The sequence below is a fragment of the Lonchura striata genome, chromosome 3 (assembly GCF_050655825.1).
Source record: "Lonchura striata isolate lonStrDom1 chromosome 3, ASM5065582v1, whole genome shotgun sequence".
Taxonomy (NCBI): Eukaryota; Metazoa; Chordata; class Aves; order Passeriformes; family Estrildidae; genus Lonchura; species Lonchura striata.
This window is the reverse complement of record NC_140705.1, coordinates 48,136,439-48,153,746: the sequence shown is the minus strand read 5'-3', so window position 1 is coordinate 48,153,746 and position 17,308 is coordinate 48,136,439. Positions and strand designations below refer to the sequence as shown.

At 38.2% G+C, this 17,308-nt stretch overlaps 1 protein-coding gene across 2 annotated transcripts in view; it reads right to left on the bottom strand.

Moving 5' to 3' along the window:
- The window catches only part of DSE (dermatan sulfate epimerase), a 34,381-nt gene that overhangs the window by 3,886 nt on the left and 13,187 nt on the right, over window positions 1-17,308 (bottom strand). For both annotated transcript variants that reach the window (XM_085575054.1, XM_021555512.4), the window contains 3 exons: window positions 6,075-6,328; window positions 2,030-2,269; window positions 856-1,063 (listed from right to left, as the gene is read on the bottom strand). In XM_085575054.1, the coding sequence (XP_085431180.1) occupies window positions 856-1,063; window positions 2,030-2,269; window positions 6,075-6,328 (702 nt within the window). The remainder of the gene's footprint in view (window positions 1-855; window positions 1,064-2,029; window positions 2,270-6,074; window positions 6,329-17,308) is intronic.

The window sequence follows — 17,308 nt, the reverse complement described above, 5'->3', positions numbered from 1 at the left end:
TTCTGGCAGGCCCTAGACAGTCCCAGAATTTCCATAGAGACACAGGAGAAAACAGTGATGGGATGATGTTCTAGAGGAGAGATTCTGTATTTTCCAAGTAACAAGATGAAGGCTGCTTGGAGCCTAACAAGGATGCACTCTAATGTGCACATCATAAGTGCAAACCAACAGATTCTCAATAAGATTTTTCTTGCAAAAGAGAAAGAGCTACACTGACTCCTTGAAAATATAGTTATTACCTCCACAAAAAAAGGAAATTAATATGTGGATCTAAAGCTTCTTGAATCTTTTGATTTCTTACTTTTAGAAGATTGACATAGAAGTTAGCATAGCTGTAAATTGCATGGAAAAATATCCATTTAGCCATCTAGCATGGCATATTTTCCAAGCACAACTTGCTAATTAGTGTGCAAATCCTGTTAACACTAGTCTTACTGCTTGCATTAGTCTTAAAAGGAAGTTTATACTATTTTACAGAATTTTTGAATGAAAACTAAGCTTTAAATATTCACCTAATTCATTATGAAAGAACACAACAGGATTAAACTCCATTAGAACAGACCAAATTAAATAAAGAATACATACAGGCAAATTTTCAGTTCCTTTGGAATGGCCTATAGTCTATGAAAGCAATAGACAGTGGAAAGAAACCATAAAAACAGATGTAGGACAAGACCAGGTTGTTCCCTGTGGCAACCTGTGATAAGTGAAGAAGTTCTTCTGTGCCTCATGACGCTGGGTGACACACGGACAGCCTAAGCCCGGCCTGTATGGTGCACATCTGAAAATAATGAATTATCACTAACAGCAAACAGCTGCCAGGTTCCTTTTGAGCCCACTCATTCCCTTTCATACCAGAGAAATTCAGTGTGGAGAGTGCACCACCTCTGCCCTTTGGATGGTGTGCCCGGGCCCTCCACCACTCGGTTCCTTCTGATCTGCTCCGCCAGCCAGTTCCCACTGCCATTGCGCATGACAAACTTGTCGAGAAACACCAGCTGGCTCTCTGGCCCGTAGAACCAGTTATAGTTGGAATCCGCGATGGCCACAGTTCTCTGGAACCCTTGGGAAAAAGCAAAAAGGAGAAAGAACAAATAAGCACACAAAGATGCTTTTGAAGGGCATGCCGTGAAGCCAAGTGGTGCAAACAGAAGCAGCCTTTTCTGATGTTTATAGACCTGCTTGTAAATGAGCCATAAATAGGTTACACAGGAGTGGTTTCCTTCTGCTGCAGCTAACTTGAATATTCACCTTTCTTCTTTGGTTTTGGGCTACAGACAGCCAAAGTACTACACAAAATGTAAGATGCAATCCACTTCCTCTCCTCACTCAAGTCTGACAAAGGTAACTTTTCCCTTTACAGCTTTATGTTTTTATGGGAATCTATACTCTGCAAAGGAATAAACCAGAGGTGCCCCCAATCAATCAGCTTCACCTTGAAACCATCAGTGTGAGTTCATTTTGCTCTTAGGAACCTCTTCCCAAAGAGTGCCTGAGGTCTCACATGGAGACAGGACAATTCCTTATGTACTTGTGCTGGCATACCAAAGCTGCATTCAGCCCCCCTCGCATACATGGATAGATCTGGGGTTCCAAGAGAGTTATCTAAGTTTTTTTAACCTGGAATTTGAGCAAAGTAAGGTCCTAATTAAGTGTCCTGCAAATAAGCAACACAAGGGGCAACAGCTTTAAACTGAAAGAGGGTAGACCTAGTCTAGAAATGAGGAAGAGGTTCTTTCCTGTGGGGATAGTGAGGCACACGAACAGGTTGTGAAGTTGTGGATGCTCCACTCCTGGTAGTGTTTAAGGCTAGGCTGGATGGGGCTTTGAGCAGCCTGTGTTAGTGGAAGGGGTCCCTCATTAATAAGCAGTTACTGTTTTGATAACTGTTGAAGGTAAAACCCAGGGAAATGGTTATTTTGAAAAGAATCTAAGTAGAGTGCTGTTTTAAAATGGCCTATTTAAAGCATGAAATTTATTGCTGCTTCAAAAATAAAGAGATTAATCTTCATTCACCCAAAGGACCTACCAGGCAGGACAGTCCTGTACATAAATGCAAAGTGCTGCTTGAGCCAGGGGTGGCTGAAGTGATTGATGTCAAAATGCCTTTGGACAAGAAACATGTACTGAAACAGTGATCTGGTTGTGTAGCTGCCATAAGCCACCCCTTCATAGAGGGAGCCATCTGTGACCTCCTGCAGCAGGACTACTGACTTCTCCATGATTGCCAGCACTTGCTTGGTCCACAAGTAAGCTTCCTGAAGGTAGCCTGAAAGAAAAAGATGATGGCAAAACTAATTACAACACAATAGTTCACAGATGGTGCTGTCTGTACTTCCACAGTGGGATCCTTCATAGCAAGGAATTTGCAGTTCAGAATCTATACTACAACCTACTGCTGCAGCATCCCTGTACTTCTAAGGTGAAAAATAAAATGCTATATTTAAATGCAGAAAAGCAAGGTCATATGAGCATCAGAAAATCTATCAAACACAATTTTTTGCCAATAATATGGGGTTATGCTTTACAACTTAAAAAGAAAATTTCCTTAACGCATTCAGGACATGCAAAAAAGGAAAGAGCCAAACCAAGACTATTTATTCCATTTCAAATTAAAGCTGTATGAAAACATACCAATGGCCCCACTAGAGGGCTCCAATAATGCAACAATTCTGATCAGTCATTTTTCACTGGCAGATCACCAGCATGGCAAGGAGATCCACAGAGACTAAAAAAGTTAAAAAGTTCACATTTGAGCTGCAGTTAACTGATATGATGATGAGCTAACTCATGCTCTATTTTAAGACTTACTCTGTTCTACTTATATTTTCAGTTTGTTGTACAATCTAAAGGGTTATCCAAATAAAAGGTATTTTGGAAGAGTTTTGCATGGGTAATTCCAAAAGTAGATTCCTCAATTCCAGAATAAAATTAATCTTCCCAGCAGATAAATTCTCAGCATCCACATATACATGACCTATGCAATTTCAGTTTTTCTAAATAAAAGCATTTCAGAAATTTTACTGTTTTGGTCTGCTCTACACAAATCAGGACCTGGGAACTTCTTCCCTGGGAACTTTCTACATGAGAAACCTTCTCAGCACCAGTCTGCTTTCACTAAGCCCAAGCATGAGGGCCTCAGCACCCCATTTATGTATTGCAGAAGTCAGCACTTGGAGTCCAGTCAAGAAAAGGCTTTTTGGATTGAGTAGCAAGAGAGGTAGGACTAAAGATCAACTGCCTCGTGCTTCTACATGGCAGATAGGTGTTCTCCCAGTTCAAAGTATCTGGACACAGACTAAACCAGACTTAATTCCACCCTATAGCAAAGCCCAGCTGGCATATGTTACACCTCACTATGTGGTGAAGCAGTGCCTGGCTGAATGAAGCACATGTGCTAAGGGAGTAGGAGCTTCATTCAATCCTGTTACTCAGTGTTTCATCTCATTGCCACCAACACTGTATTTATGTTCAGCAGAGCGATGAGTAACTCAGGCATCCTGCCAGTCAAGGCTGCCAAATCTTGCTCAGTTAACAGAGACAAAAAAAACCCAAAAAAACCAAAACAAACCAAAACCAAACCAAACCAAAAAAACAAAAAACAAAAAACAAAAAACCCCAAAAAACCCCACAGTGTCTAAGCAAAACAGACAACCTGAGTCTATCACTTTAAATGTACTTTAAATGCCTGGCTGAAGAGAAAACTGTGATGGGGAAGGCCTGAGCAACAGTGGCAGTGGTACTACTTACTTCTACTTCACTCATAGCTATTAAGACACTCTTTCATTACTCTTCATGGAGCTGGCAGCACAGTGGTATTTCAGAATAAAATCCTGAATTTTTCCACTCCTGTTTTCCCTTGTGACATAAAAGGGAAGCTATGACTGCCTCAAGAATGTTATTTGCCATGGTTCAGCACAGTGCCTTTATCACTGTACTGCATTAATGTTCTCTTTACTTCGGGTATATTTATGCTATAATGCTACACTTGTAGTACACTAAAAGGATAATAATACATTGAAATGAAAATATTAAAAGAATCAACACCCTGTCAGGCTACATGACAAACCAGAAAAAAATCTCACCTAAATTTAGAAGTATATAAGCCATCTATCTATATCTATCAAGGCCTTACTCAAGTTCCTATTTTGAACATCTGAGTGTTTAAGTGCAAAGAGTTTGCCGTACACATGCCTAGAATTAACTTAAATGAGCTTCATTTTTCATTTCTTTGGCAACATTTACATTCTTTTAAATTGGCTGTTTAGACTCTACAAGCTTCAATAGCTGAATTGTGTTTAAACTTACTAGTTGGAATTTAAACCTTCTGTGAGAAAGGTCTACACTGGGATACACTGTTTGCAATTGGTATGTATCTGATACAGAAGCATAACATGTTCATCCCTTTTCTCCCTTGCTTTTTTTTTCTCCTTCAGATTATTTTCATTCATATTGGAATTACAGATTTTTTTATTTTTTTATTTTAGACTAACAGAGAAACCTCATTTAAGTTGCTATTAAAAAAAAGTAAAGTTTCTTTATATCAAAACAATAGCATTTTAATTTAGAAATATACAGTCTATTTTGACCTATTTTCATTTGAAATATTACTACTATTTTCAAATTGCTCAAGAATTCATTAGTTTCTTCCTCCTCCCCCCAAACACCATCAATTTAGTGAAAAAAAAAATATTGCCCAGCTTTGTGATGTTTTCATTGTTTTTCACATGTCATACTTATGGTCTATACCTTAATGAAAAGCAGAATCATCTTGCAAACTGCCAGCTTTCTGCACCAACAAGGGCTTAGGGAAGGCTGGAATTATATGAAATTTAGCAAACCCACTGAATAAACATGGCTTTAGTCTTCAATTTGTGGAAGGCAATACAGGAGGATAGGGAATAACTTCCACACATGCTCTTGATGCTTTCCAACATATACATATTATTCAGTGTGTTTGTTTTGACAAGCACTTAGCAAAAAATGACCTTCTAAAGCTAGCAGGTGCCACGGTTTTTTGTCACATTTCTTTGGGCACTTGAAAACTCCAGTGATGCACAGATGTGCCTCTGTTTGGCAGGGCTGAGCAGCTTGGCAACACCATCAGCATCCAGAAACTAGATTTACTTGACTTGCAGTGTGTAAGCAATTCCATTGGGAATCATGTTTTCAAAGTACTTCTAGCACATATAAAATAATCACTTGATGAATTCTTATGAAATTAATTATGGATTAATTCTTATGAAAGTAGGAGCTGGCTCCGTGACTTCCATCTCTCAGCTGAAGTACCTCTGGGATTTAATGTCAGGATTGCTCATCTGTTTTCTCTCACTCTGTGACTTGCATTCTCCAGCAGGACAGGGACAGCCCCTCGACAGAGCAGGCAAAAGCTACTGGCCAGGGCATTCCCCTTGGAAACGGGAAGGATGCTTTTCTATCCCCAAAGCAAAGAAGAAGAGGAAACCAGGCACAAATGTTGGTTGTGGGGGTGCAATGGCAAAGTTCAAAGAGAAAAAAGTACAGCATTGCTTATCTCCATTGAAGAGGCTGTTGGGAAGAAAGGTCCTAAGCTGTGGGACTTGTAACTTGATAAAGTTATACTTTTGCAACTCCCCCAGGTGACAGAACAGAACTCTTGGATGAAATTCCAGGTTATCCTGTTGTCTGGCTCCTAGGTCAGAGCACTGGACATTTCTGACTGCTGACTTTCACAAGGTTTTGTGTAAGGAGACCAAGTGCAACATTCTACAATGATAATCTACTCCGAAAGATACTGTCCATGAATTGGGAATGGACAAACTGCACACAAGGGGATTTTTAACTCTTATAAACTGTGGGGTAAGAATTTCAGAATCACTTAGCAAACTGAAGTTATATACACATCATGCCTTGTACATCTGCCCACAGACTTTTGTTCTATTCAGTAAATTAAATTATACTAAGCAGCAAAAGAGTAAACCCAATACTGGTGTACAGTAAGAAGCATTTTTATCAAATCCCAAACTTTGCTACATAAGTGGCTGATTTGACTTGATACACTTCAGAAAAAAACATTTCTATGGCTTAGCACATACCTTGATTCATCAGAACCAGGCTTCCAGCCAGCAGGGCCACACAGTTGGTAGGCTGGTGGTTGTGAAGGTACTGGAAGCCCCATCCACGTCTGTATGATGTTTCATACATGTATCCCGAGGCATTGGCAATTACTTCAAGAAATCTCTCCTGTTGAATCTTGCTAAGGTAGCTGTACAAGAAGTCATAAGCAGTGGCAAAACCAACCAAGGAGTGAGCAAGAGGGACTTCATCCCAGGGGGCATCCTTCACTAACCTGTCAATAAATAAAGACAGCAATTAATTGAGTTTCATCTACTTAGTTTTCCCCCTTACTGTACTGTGATATGTATATGACTTAAAGTTTCCAAAGTTAGATGATTCATGTTGAATTTTAACACAGTAGTAAGCTACTTATCAAGTCTCTAAGCTATTTTTTCCCATCCTAAGTATGGACAACATTAATCTTCAGAGCTCAAAAACTTTATTAGAAAGATTAAGTTGCTAAATAATAGAAAAAATATTTGAAATATTCTGGGTTTTGCTAGGAGAAAAATAGGCAGAATATTGGTTGTACAGAAATGGAATCTATTAATTTAAAGTAAGATTAATATAATTTTTGTGATAAAGTAATATGCAATGGTTTATACTCCTCCAACCTCCTGTAAGAAATCTTTTTCCTTTTCCAAATGAGTCAGTTGATGATAAATGGTGCCTATGAGACTAAAGCTGTCTTTGATGCAAGTATAATAAAACAACTCACTGTAATGTTTTTTCATGTCTCAAATGCACTCAAGGACAGAAGTAGAGAAGATGAAACAGTTTTACTACAGCTCAAATTAACATTCTTAATAAAGACTGGGTTTTTTTAATGATAAGATAGAAAAAAGGTAAAATGCTATCAATACTCAAAAACTATTTTCTAGGAACTACTGCCTTGTGTCCAATGATTACACTGAACTTAGCAAAATAGTAAATTTTTACCATGAAAATTTATAATATAGACAGTATGGAGCAAATATTCCTCTTAAATCAGACATATATTGTGTATCAATGACTTTAGTTTTGCAGTACTTACAGTACTTCCAGACAATGGTTCTACAGAAATAAAAATGTGAAGGAATACACAGTGAAAGTAAACTTTTATAAACTGAAAAATTATCAGTTGCTTTCAGGCTTTTATGTTTTCCTCTTTCACTTTTTTTGCAATATATTTTTTATTACAGAAATTAATATAAATTGTTGACATGAGTGTCTTACTGCAATCAGTAGAAATGGTGGTGTGCTCCTGAAGGCACACACATTCCAGTTTCAGCTACTTTATGACTTGACAAATATGATTTCATCTTCATTTGTGTAAGGAGCAGTGTGAACAGATGAGAAAAAAAAAATCCCCAAAGAGCAAGATAAAATGAAAAAAAAATCTGCTACAGAAGCATTTATTGGCATTCCAAATGCATTAATATGGCATGTAAAAATTATGACCATCAGCCTAAGGCACTGCAGTGCTGGTAAAAGACATCATGTGCAAGTAAAAAAAAAAGACCTTTAATTTTTATTTCAGCATATTTAAATCATTGGAAGAACTCAAGTTTGGCACATTCATACTCTCATGTAAGGAAACTGTATGCTGAATTTCCAACAGTTTTAACTGTTCACCTTCTTTCAGCTTTGATTCCATCTTCTGCTTGCAGTAAAGTTAAACATTCTTTTTTCCTTTTTTTTAAATGACATTTTTGTCTCACAGATTTAAATTAAATACATCAGTCTGAGTTATCTGGTTATTTGTCAATCTCGATTAATTCTCTATTTCTGCTTCTTCATCTTTCCTTATAATTGAAATAACTATTAAAATTTACCAAGTCTGACACTGGGAGATGCATTTGTTGATCCTATACATAAAACTACTACCTTCTATGCCAATTATATGCAACACTCTGGCACCATGATTCCAGTCAGGAATCCTTTGACACAGAAAAATTCCTTTGATCAGCTATATCACGGATTCTAATTTCCAAAGTATTTTTAGTTTTATTAAACCTTTGCTTATTCAGAAGTCAGAGTTCAAATAGGTACAGGAAATTTCACTTTAAAGGCATCTGCTTGGAACAATTACAAAGACTTTGAGGCTAAACTATACATTAGGGTGGAAGAAAAGTACAATGAAAGAATTTGAGCTAGTTTAAAATATTTAATTCAAAGTTCAGTATCCTTTTAACAACACACAAGCTCCTAATTAAATTATGCTAAACCTATTCTGCTTAAACCTGATCTTTACCTGACTAAATTTAAAATGGAATTTGCCAGTGGAACTGATTTATTGTAACTTTCATTGTTAAAATGTATGCTAATTTTATGTTTAGTTTCTAACAGAATACCACATCAAATTCTACAGTGTAAGAGCATGTAGTAGTCTCCATGGCACTGCTTCTGACAAAATAGAAAGCAGTCTTCTACATGGGAGGGGATAAATCGAGAAGTTCTAACTGCATTTAGGCTCCTGATATCTTCAGGAAAATAAAAAAAACAAAACAAAACAAAAAAGCCCAACAAAACCAAAACAATGCCCACAGGCTTTCAGTGTAAAAACCCTTATGTTAGGCACCCTTATCATACATACGGATACAGCTACCCAGCTTGGGTTAGACAAGCAATTTGGTCATAACTGCCCCCAAGTTGCACTTCTTTACAGTTAATTTCACAGAAGAGATTCACACAAGTACTAGAGAAATTTGGAGAGGATGATTTAAAGATCCTAATTTCTAAACACAAACCCACAGTTACCATCTGTTCTTAAGGTGAAGCTCTTCTGAAGAAACAACTCTTTAGTTGCTATAAATCAGTGCTACCCCCCTTAACTTAGTTTCAAAGGAACCAAGCAATGTACATCAAACGTGGAATATGATTCACAAGAAGAATGATCAAGTAGCAAGCATTATATGGTTTTGTATCTAAATTATGTTCTCATTTTTCAAATGCATCTCCCAGTGTCAGACTTGGTAAATAGCCTGGCTGATAAACTGGGGGAAAGCACAGAGCCACAGGCGTGCACTGAATATAAGTGAAAAAAGTGTTTTCAGGGCCAATTATTAACTACTAAGAAAAGTGGTATGTATTTATACAAAGATAGGTAAAAACAAGCCCACACTTTGCCCTGTACCACAAGCTATTTCTAAGCCACTCAAGACTAAAACTGAACATCAGAGAGTATGAACTTCAGCTTCACAATTAACTGTGTCTGATGACAGCAAGTAACCTCTACCTCAAGGCTGCATTAGCCTTGTCAGTCTTTAAAGGTATCAGATATAACAAAAGCAAACAAACTCAAAGTAAATAAAAATATCTATAATGGGCTCTTTTTTACAGAACAACTACTTAGTACCAGACGTATGAACTTGGCAACTTGAACAGACATATAAGCAAAGGCAACTGTTTAAAAATTCTAAAATATATTTTAAATTCTAAAAGATAAAGGAACCCCTAGAGTACCTTTTTGCACTTATATACCTATATCTGTATGTATAGGTATATTTGGAAGAGATGCCTATCTGGAAACTTGAGAAGATTTTGAAAGAGCAAAAAGTGCTGAACAGGTTTGCTACTTCATGATCAAACTCCATAAATATCCAAAGCCATATGCATTGTTCTGCACAAAAATCTGCTGTCTGGACAAATCCTGTGAATGGCACAGGATAAATACATGCCTGGGGTGTTCTTTAAAGTTTTGTTCATCTGTGTCCTATAAAATATTTTTGTTACTTTATTTTAAACATTTAGAGTTTGATAGAAATCCTCCATGAAGAAACTGGAGAAATAAAGAGACCATGGGTAAGGCTGGAATTATGGATAAGTAGTATGGTTTTCCTACATGTGCTGAGAAATTTAGCATGGTGCAATGTGGTTTATCTGTTTTAGATTTGCCACCTTCTGCAATGAACAATGAATATGAAGAGGGGGATCAAGACCCTGTTTTCCACTGATCAATTGATGGCATCAAGAACCATCATGTATGCAATTGCATTTGTTCTATGTATACAGAGCACCTTCATTAAATGCAATTCCAAGCCCTAAATAAATATACTGTTTGCATAAAATTTTGGATGGAAAGTAAAAATTACTATCACCAACAAAGCCAAGATCCCTACAACCTCTCAATTTCCTGACATTCCAGATGCTACTACTGCCTATCCTCTCAGTAGAAACGTGTTTCTTTAATTTCTCACTATTCACTACCAGAGTCACCTGGGTTGGGGCAGACATGAGTGGGAAAAGAACTCACTGAGAACAGCCCTACAGAGATGGATTTTGGGGTTTAGGTGGATGAAAAGCTGGACATGACCCATTGATGAGCACCTGTAGCCCAGGAAGCCAAATGTTCTGGGCTCATCAAAAGCAGCATGGCCAGCAGGGCGAGGGAGGGGATTCTGCTCCTCTACTCAGCCCTGGTGAGACCCCACCAGGAGTGCTGCAAACTCCTCTGGGCTCCTCAACATAAGAAGGACATGTACCTGCTAGAGCAAGTGCAGAGGAAGCTCAGATGGCTTCTGTGCAGACAGGTTGAGAGAGATGGGGTTGTTCAGCCTGGAAGTCTAAAGAAACCTCTTAGTACCTAAAGGGGGACATATAAAAAAGAGGGGTTTTGCATGGGCAGATGATGATAAAACATGGGGGAAAGGTTATAAATAAAAAAAAGAGACTGAGAGTTATGAAGAAACTCTTGACTGTGAGGGTGGTGAGGCACTGGCACAGGTTGCCCAGAGAAGTTGTGGATGCCATAAACCTGGAAGTGTTCAGGCTTGGCTGGATGGGGCTTTCAGCAACCTTGTCTAATCCAAGGTGTCCCTGCCCAGAGCAGGGGTTTTGGAACTGGAGAATCTCTAATGTCCTTTCCAATGCAAACAATTCTGTTTCTATTATTCTATTAGCATTTCCCTCAGAAATACAAGCCAAGAGGGGAAAAAAAAAAACATTGTCTGGCCAGTTCAGGGCAGAATTTAAATCAAACTCTGCTGCTCAAGTGAGTTTCTTGATCATGTGGGATGTTTAGACTCATCTTTCCTTCACTGTGTATCCAGTCCTTAAAAACAAATTGAAGTAAATAGTAAAATACCCTTTTTAATATGAGATATAGAATACCCTTCCAAGTAGCGTGAGATCTGAATTTTCACCTCTAGGTCAACAACTAACATGGTATCAGAGCATACGAAATGAAGAATTAAGCATATCCTGACACATGCATTACACAAGTAATCCACATTCTGATTTTTAATGCTTAAAACTTTCCCATGACAAATCACTGCAGAATAACTCCTGGAGGATGAGATTGAAGGAAGGATGCCACTACTCGCTCCTCAGTACTGAAATTCTCAATCTCGCTAAGTGCATGCCAAGGAGGTGAGTGAGAACTCTCTTCTAATGGCTTAGAGGTGAAAATTAGTTCTAAGACAGCCCTGCATTGCATTTCGATGCCATCTACCTTAGATATGGTGGCCAGCTATGACCATGGTTGAGTTTAATGCACACAAAATGTCAAATGTGGGTGCAAATGAGGCATGCAATGGGGCCAAGTGACCTCTTGATTGCTTGTGCAATTTTGCAGTCTTCCCAATGCCAAGGGCAATGCCTTGGCACTCCTGCTATTGTCCTGACTCACTTCTGAGGGAAGATTCAGTTTTAAACCTCCCACCACACAAGAGAGAGAAATATTCTTCCACAGCTAGACAAAGCATACCTATCAAGAACACCTTTCAAAGGGAATGAGACCACCAACATTTATTTTATAAACCAGACCAAATCTTAATTTTTTTTTTTACGAAGTCTCCAAAACAAAGTATTTTTTTTTTCCAGCGGAATATTTTCTTAATAACTGGAGCAATGCTTTACAATTGTACATTTGGGAAGAAAAAAGAAGACTCTTTGTAAAAAACCCACCTTCTCAGCTTTTGCCCTTCCCACATTTTTCTGGTTGGCTGCCAAAACAAAAACCCCATTATCTGCCCAACCTTCATGCTTGGTTCTTTGCAAAAACAAGAGTTAAAAATAAAAAACATACTTGAAAAACTTTACCAGTCATGTTTCAGCAGCAGCCAATCTCACATGCCTGTGCTCATTGCGGCTCAGTTGACAGGAAAAAAGGCAAAGGAGTGGTTAAATGCAAAAGGCTACATTAATGTCAGTATGGGGAAAAAAGGCAACATATAGACAGATGTTTAAAGAGCTTACTATAAAAATAGAGTTGCACTGCTTATGTGCTATGGGGAGGAAAGGAAAATCTACTTTTTAACCTCTTTCCCTCTGTTTTCTCATAGGTCTGTAATCATCATTCTGATGCTTCTAAATCTTGTTTCAGATATTCTCTTTTTTGGTTTTGATCACAAGAGAGTCCTTCTCACAAAGGGTCTGCTTTTATGATGCTTCTGTGTTGACACAAATAAACTAGAACTGACTCTGTTTTAGTTGTTCTCAGTGCCATATTAAACAAACACAGAAATTTAATTAAGTTATCTCCATTGCCTCTAGCTCTTGTTTTAGCAAATTTTTTTACCAGTCATGCCACAAAGTGAGGTCCCAGTAGCTACCACAGAACGTCAGCACCAATTTATCTTCCATATCAATTTAGATATTAAAGAAGCTCTCCAAAATTCAGCTAGCCATTTAATTTCATAGATATGCACAATTTCTATTTTTAAACACTACATATGTAGAAGATAAAAGCAGCATAAGGGTTTGATGTTTCACTTACTAACATAACATATATTCCAGATATCAGATTCATTTGCCTACCCTTTTTTCTTCCTCTCTGTAGGAGACAGCATATCCTCCAAGCTTCTTTTATACTAACTTTTATTCCACAGTCTTACAAAGCCCCCGAAGTTTTTTTTAATGTGATTGCTAGTTGATTATTGGGAGTCAAACAGAAGTTATAAATTTCTGGTGTCAGCACAGAGACTTGCTTTATTTCAACTTGGCATATATGAATTTATTTTAGTTAGATTATTATCCACATGTTTAATTATTTACACATATCTATTTTTACCTTGTAATCTGTACTGTTCAACATCTAGCACTATCTGCATACTAGCAGCAAGGGTCCTATATAGGATGCTCCAAAACTTTTTAACAGAAGCCTACATGATTGCTAGTTTATAAGAAAGCAGCAGAAAGGTCACAGATTTGTTATCCCAAAGCCTCCTGTTAGCTTCTCGTTAGTTGCTTCTATTTGCTTGGAATGTCTGCATGTGCTCGAGAGTAATTATCTGCCCTGTGAAACCAACAGAGCCAGTGTGAAATCCCACACCTTACTGCACATTGGTAAACATACTTCTCTTTAAAAATGGAGCATCAAGTATGTGCAAAAAAGCCCAAAAACAAACCCACAGAAATGTTTCTGGCCACTACAAATTGGAATATCTCTCTTGCTACAAGAAGGGTACAGAATTTGCGAACTTTCAAGGCATTTGTTTGTAAGGTGGGCTTAGGAAAGAAAGCTTTTCACTGTTTTGTCCAAACCAGAGAATCTGACTGAACTGTTATTTCTGCACAATGTGTGACTCTGATTACATCATTCCACTCAGTGCGGGAACGGGACGAGCCAGAGGCATATGGAAAGAATCACGAGCACAGATCTTCTTGGCCAAAACACCCTTCTGGTGGGGAGTGCTCTAGGGGACAGTCAGAGATAAAATGCCAGAAAACACATCAATATCCTCTGTTCCCTCTATAAAAAGGTATTATGGTTCAAATATAAGGACAAACTTCCCGTAAGATTTTAGAAAGTATCTAGATATCTAACCCAACAGGTTTATTTAATACCAGCTTTTAATTTTTACAAGCAAAACCATTAATGCTCATCTATTTCAACTAAAATATCAATTCACGTTTGTTTGCTGTTGCTAGTCACCACAAAAGTGTAGTTCCCATATTATTTTGGGTGATTGTTATAGTTAGCTGTTACCCAGTGCCCCTCTGTTTATTTTAAAATGTAAACCTACTCTGGGATGTAACCATTAGGGATGCTCTGCTAATGAGCAGCATGCCTATCCACATGGTTTGTTATGACAAATGACTCAACCTCTGTTAGCTGACACAAATGGGAACTCAGTTATGGGTGTAGTTTATTAAGTGACATAAAATGACTACTTTAATAGATGAGAAAGGACCAGAGTTCTTAATTACATGCCCCTTCCATGTATATATCAATTACCTGTCAACTTTCTCATAATTGTATCCTGGGATATTTGTACTGTTGAGGATTCCACTAATGTAAAGAAGAAATTTAAAATGTCAGTCTCCTTAATCTCCTAGAATTCTGAAACAAATAACCAGTGACATTTTAAACCATATTTCTTTTATTCAACTACTGCAGAGGCTAAAAACATACATTTTTGTTTTCTGGTAAGGCTTAAATTTTACTTAACATTGCCACAAACACTAGAGATAACTCATTAAGTTTTTTTGTTTGTTTTTTTTTTTTTTTAATTCTAAAGCTATTTTAGAGCCAACGCCATGACAGCAGAAGTCAAAAGAGATCCAGATTATACTGCTGAAAGAATTAAGCTGCCAATGCCAGATTTAACTTTCCAACATGTTGATGAATCTGTCAGTGATAAAAAAGATATTTTTCCAGAAAATTTACATGTCACTCTTGAAACCTACATTACTGAGGAGGTCTAAGGAGAGGCCCATTTTTCTTACTTTATGGATACCTCTTTGGAAAAGCCCTCTTTTCTGATGAAATTAAGAGTTATTGCAGATGACTCTCCTAACATGCAAGGCTCCAAAGTCAGGCAACATCAAGACTGCTCCTTCTTTTCCCCCTCCTGACCAGAACACATGTGCCCTCAAATTATTTAATAAGGACAAGAATTATAATATATCATCCAGAATGGTATTTTTCCAAAGTCTGAGGAAAACCAAACATGCCTAGATAGACTGGACAAAAAATTCCACCACTCTGACACTGCTAGAACAGCTCACATAACAGCCAGAACTCCTGTTTATCATGTTTATTCTCCTAGTCTTATCCTAAGTGAAGTACATGCAGTAACATTTTCTGGTACTTTTAAATTGAGCTTCTTAGGAAAAACAGATTTATATAATCTGTCTGCCCAGTCCTCCAGCCTGCTAACCCAGCATATTTGAGCAAAGCCAGACAGTGCAGTACATGCCTCAGAGATGTCACATTCCTACTTTTCTGAAAACCACTGTTGGACAAGGGAGAGAGATCTGTTTTACTGCCACCATTGATAGGGCTATAGCATAAACTCCATGCTGACAGCATTGAGACACAAGTTCTCAGGGAGGAAACAAAAATGGAAACCAGATTCATGTTTCTGCCACAGCATTTGAGGAGCTGGCCAGCTGGAGGTTATACAAAGGGCAGCTTAGCCCAGCTCTATCACCTATGTTTAAAATTTCCTCCTGCACTTCTACTACTACTAAGCATATTGCAGCCACTCCTTTTGCAAAGCAGTAAATCCTGATTAAACTTGATTGATTTCTGAATGGGATGTCTACACTAGAAGGAAAATTCAGGAAAAGCATGGTTTTTCTTTCACAAAGGTAATGTAAGATACTTGTTTGAGAAAAAACAGTAGTTGGAGGCAAGTAAATAACATCAAAGCCAAGTGGAAATGGGATATCTGCTTGGTTCTGATTGGTATCTGGTCAACTGCGACAAAGGAGAGCATTATAACAAGGGACAGAACAACCACAATTAATCCAGGGCAGGAATCACAGAACATAAGGAACTTAAATAAGGTTGAGACAGAGAGTAAGATGTAGGAAACTGAAAAAAAGAGACACAAACAAGTCCTCCTACTCAAAATAATGCTTCCCCCTCTTTCTAATTTCATTAAAACAGATGGCCACATAACTATAGCCTTCCAAAAACAAGTTAAGAAAGAGTGTGAACAATGAAACTAAGGAGGAAGGAGCTGACTTTGGAGCAGTCTGTGTCCTATTGGAGATGGCCACACATCCTTGGATTCACCTCTGTAAGCTATATCCCTCTGTCAGTGTGCCAAGAGAAACTGTCTCCACACTGTCTCCAGGGCTAAGACTGAAGCTTTGTATTGCTATGCTTCAGTGGGAGATTTTGGAAATTACCACCACTGTTGAGACGATATTTTTCTTCCTAAATCCCACGTCCTCTCTTCTGTGACATGCAGGCCTGTGTGTCACTTCTGTCTCCCATCACTTCTTTTGCTCTAGCTCATGTACTTCTGTGGCATTCACAGAATATTTTAATACTTAGTGCAAGGGAACCCAAGCACTATAATGGCTTTTCAATCATGCCCATCAGGAGGATATAGATCCCAAGTTATGCTGGCTCAAATACAGCATAATTCCAGTGATGGCCCATGGAAGGATAACATTAACCAACTACTAGTTGGTTACTAGAGGATAAGGAATAGTAGTTTGAGCAATGAATCCTGCTTGAACAGCTAATGCTTCTCTTCCTGTGTTGACTTGAATCTTGACTCACACTTCTGCTGAGCTGCTGTCACCACAGACCTGTAGAAGAGCAGCTATGACAGAAGGAGCAGTATCCCATCCAGCTCTATCTTGCTGCCCTAGTCTGATGTCACTATCCTGGCAAAGCCCACATCCCTGCCCTCTGACCTATTCACAGTGACAGTAATTCTGGACTGTAGGCTGCAAGGTTCACCAAGTGGCAACTGGTGCAGGGAGGTAAGGGAAATGCATCTGCCTTAGCAAAAAGGGGAGATAAATTGCAGGTGGGTATGAAAAGAAAGAGACCTTGGGGTACCAACTCTAGAATCACTCCTACAGTGAGAACATTAACTTCTCTTCCCATAGAAAGAGTGTGGCACAGAGAAGACAAAGTAACTTGTAGGGATGACAACTCACATTCAGAGGAAGTTAATCCAGGAGGTAGTCATCAAAATGCCAATTACTCAGGCACTTCCAGTAATCAGATAGACAACTATCATGTCTTAGTATGTCTTGAGGAGAGGCCCAAGAGCCATGCAGCCAAGTGAAGCTGCCAGTCTGAACCAAAGCTCAGACAGATGTCAGAGAAGACTGCAGAAGCCCAAGAGTGTAATTTTTACCTACACCTAATTATACTGTTTTCATAGGTCCCCCTTTCCTAAATTCTTCCCAAAGGATATGTATGAATCTGGGGGAAAAAAAATTAAATATAACAATGTTAGCACTTTTTGCCAAAAACCAGATATTAAATGCTTTCTTCTGATTTAGAGTAGCTTTGGATTACTTTTTTTTTTTTTTTTTT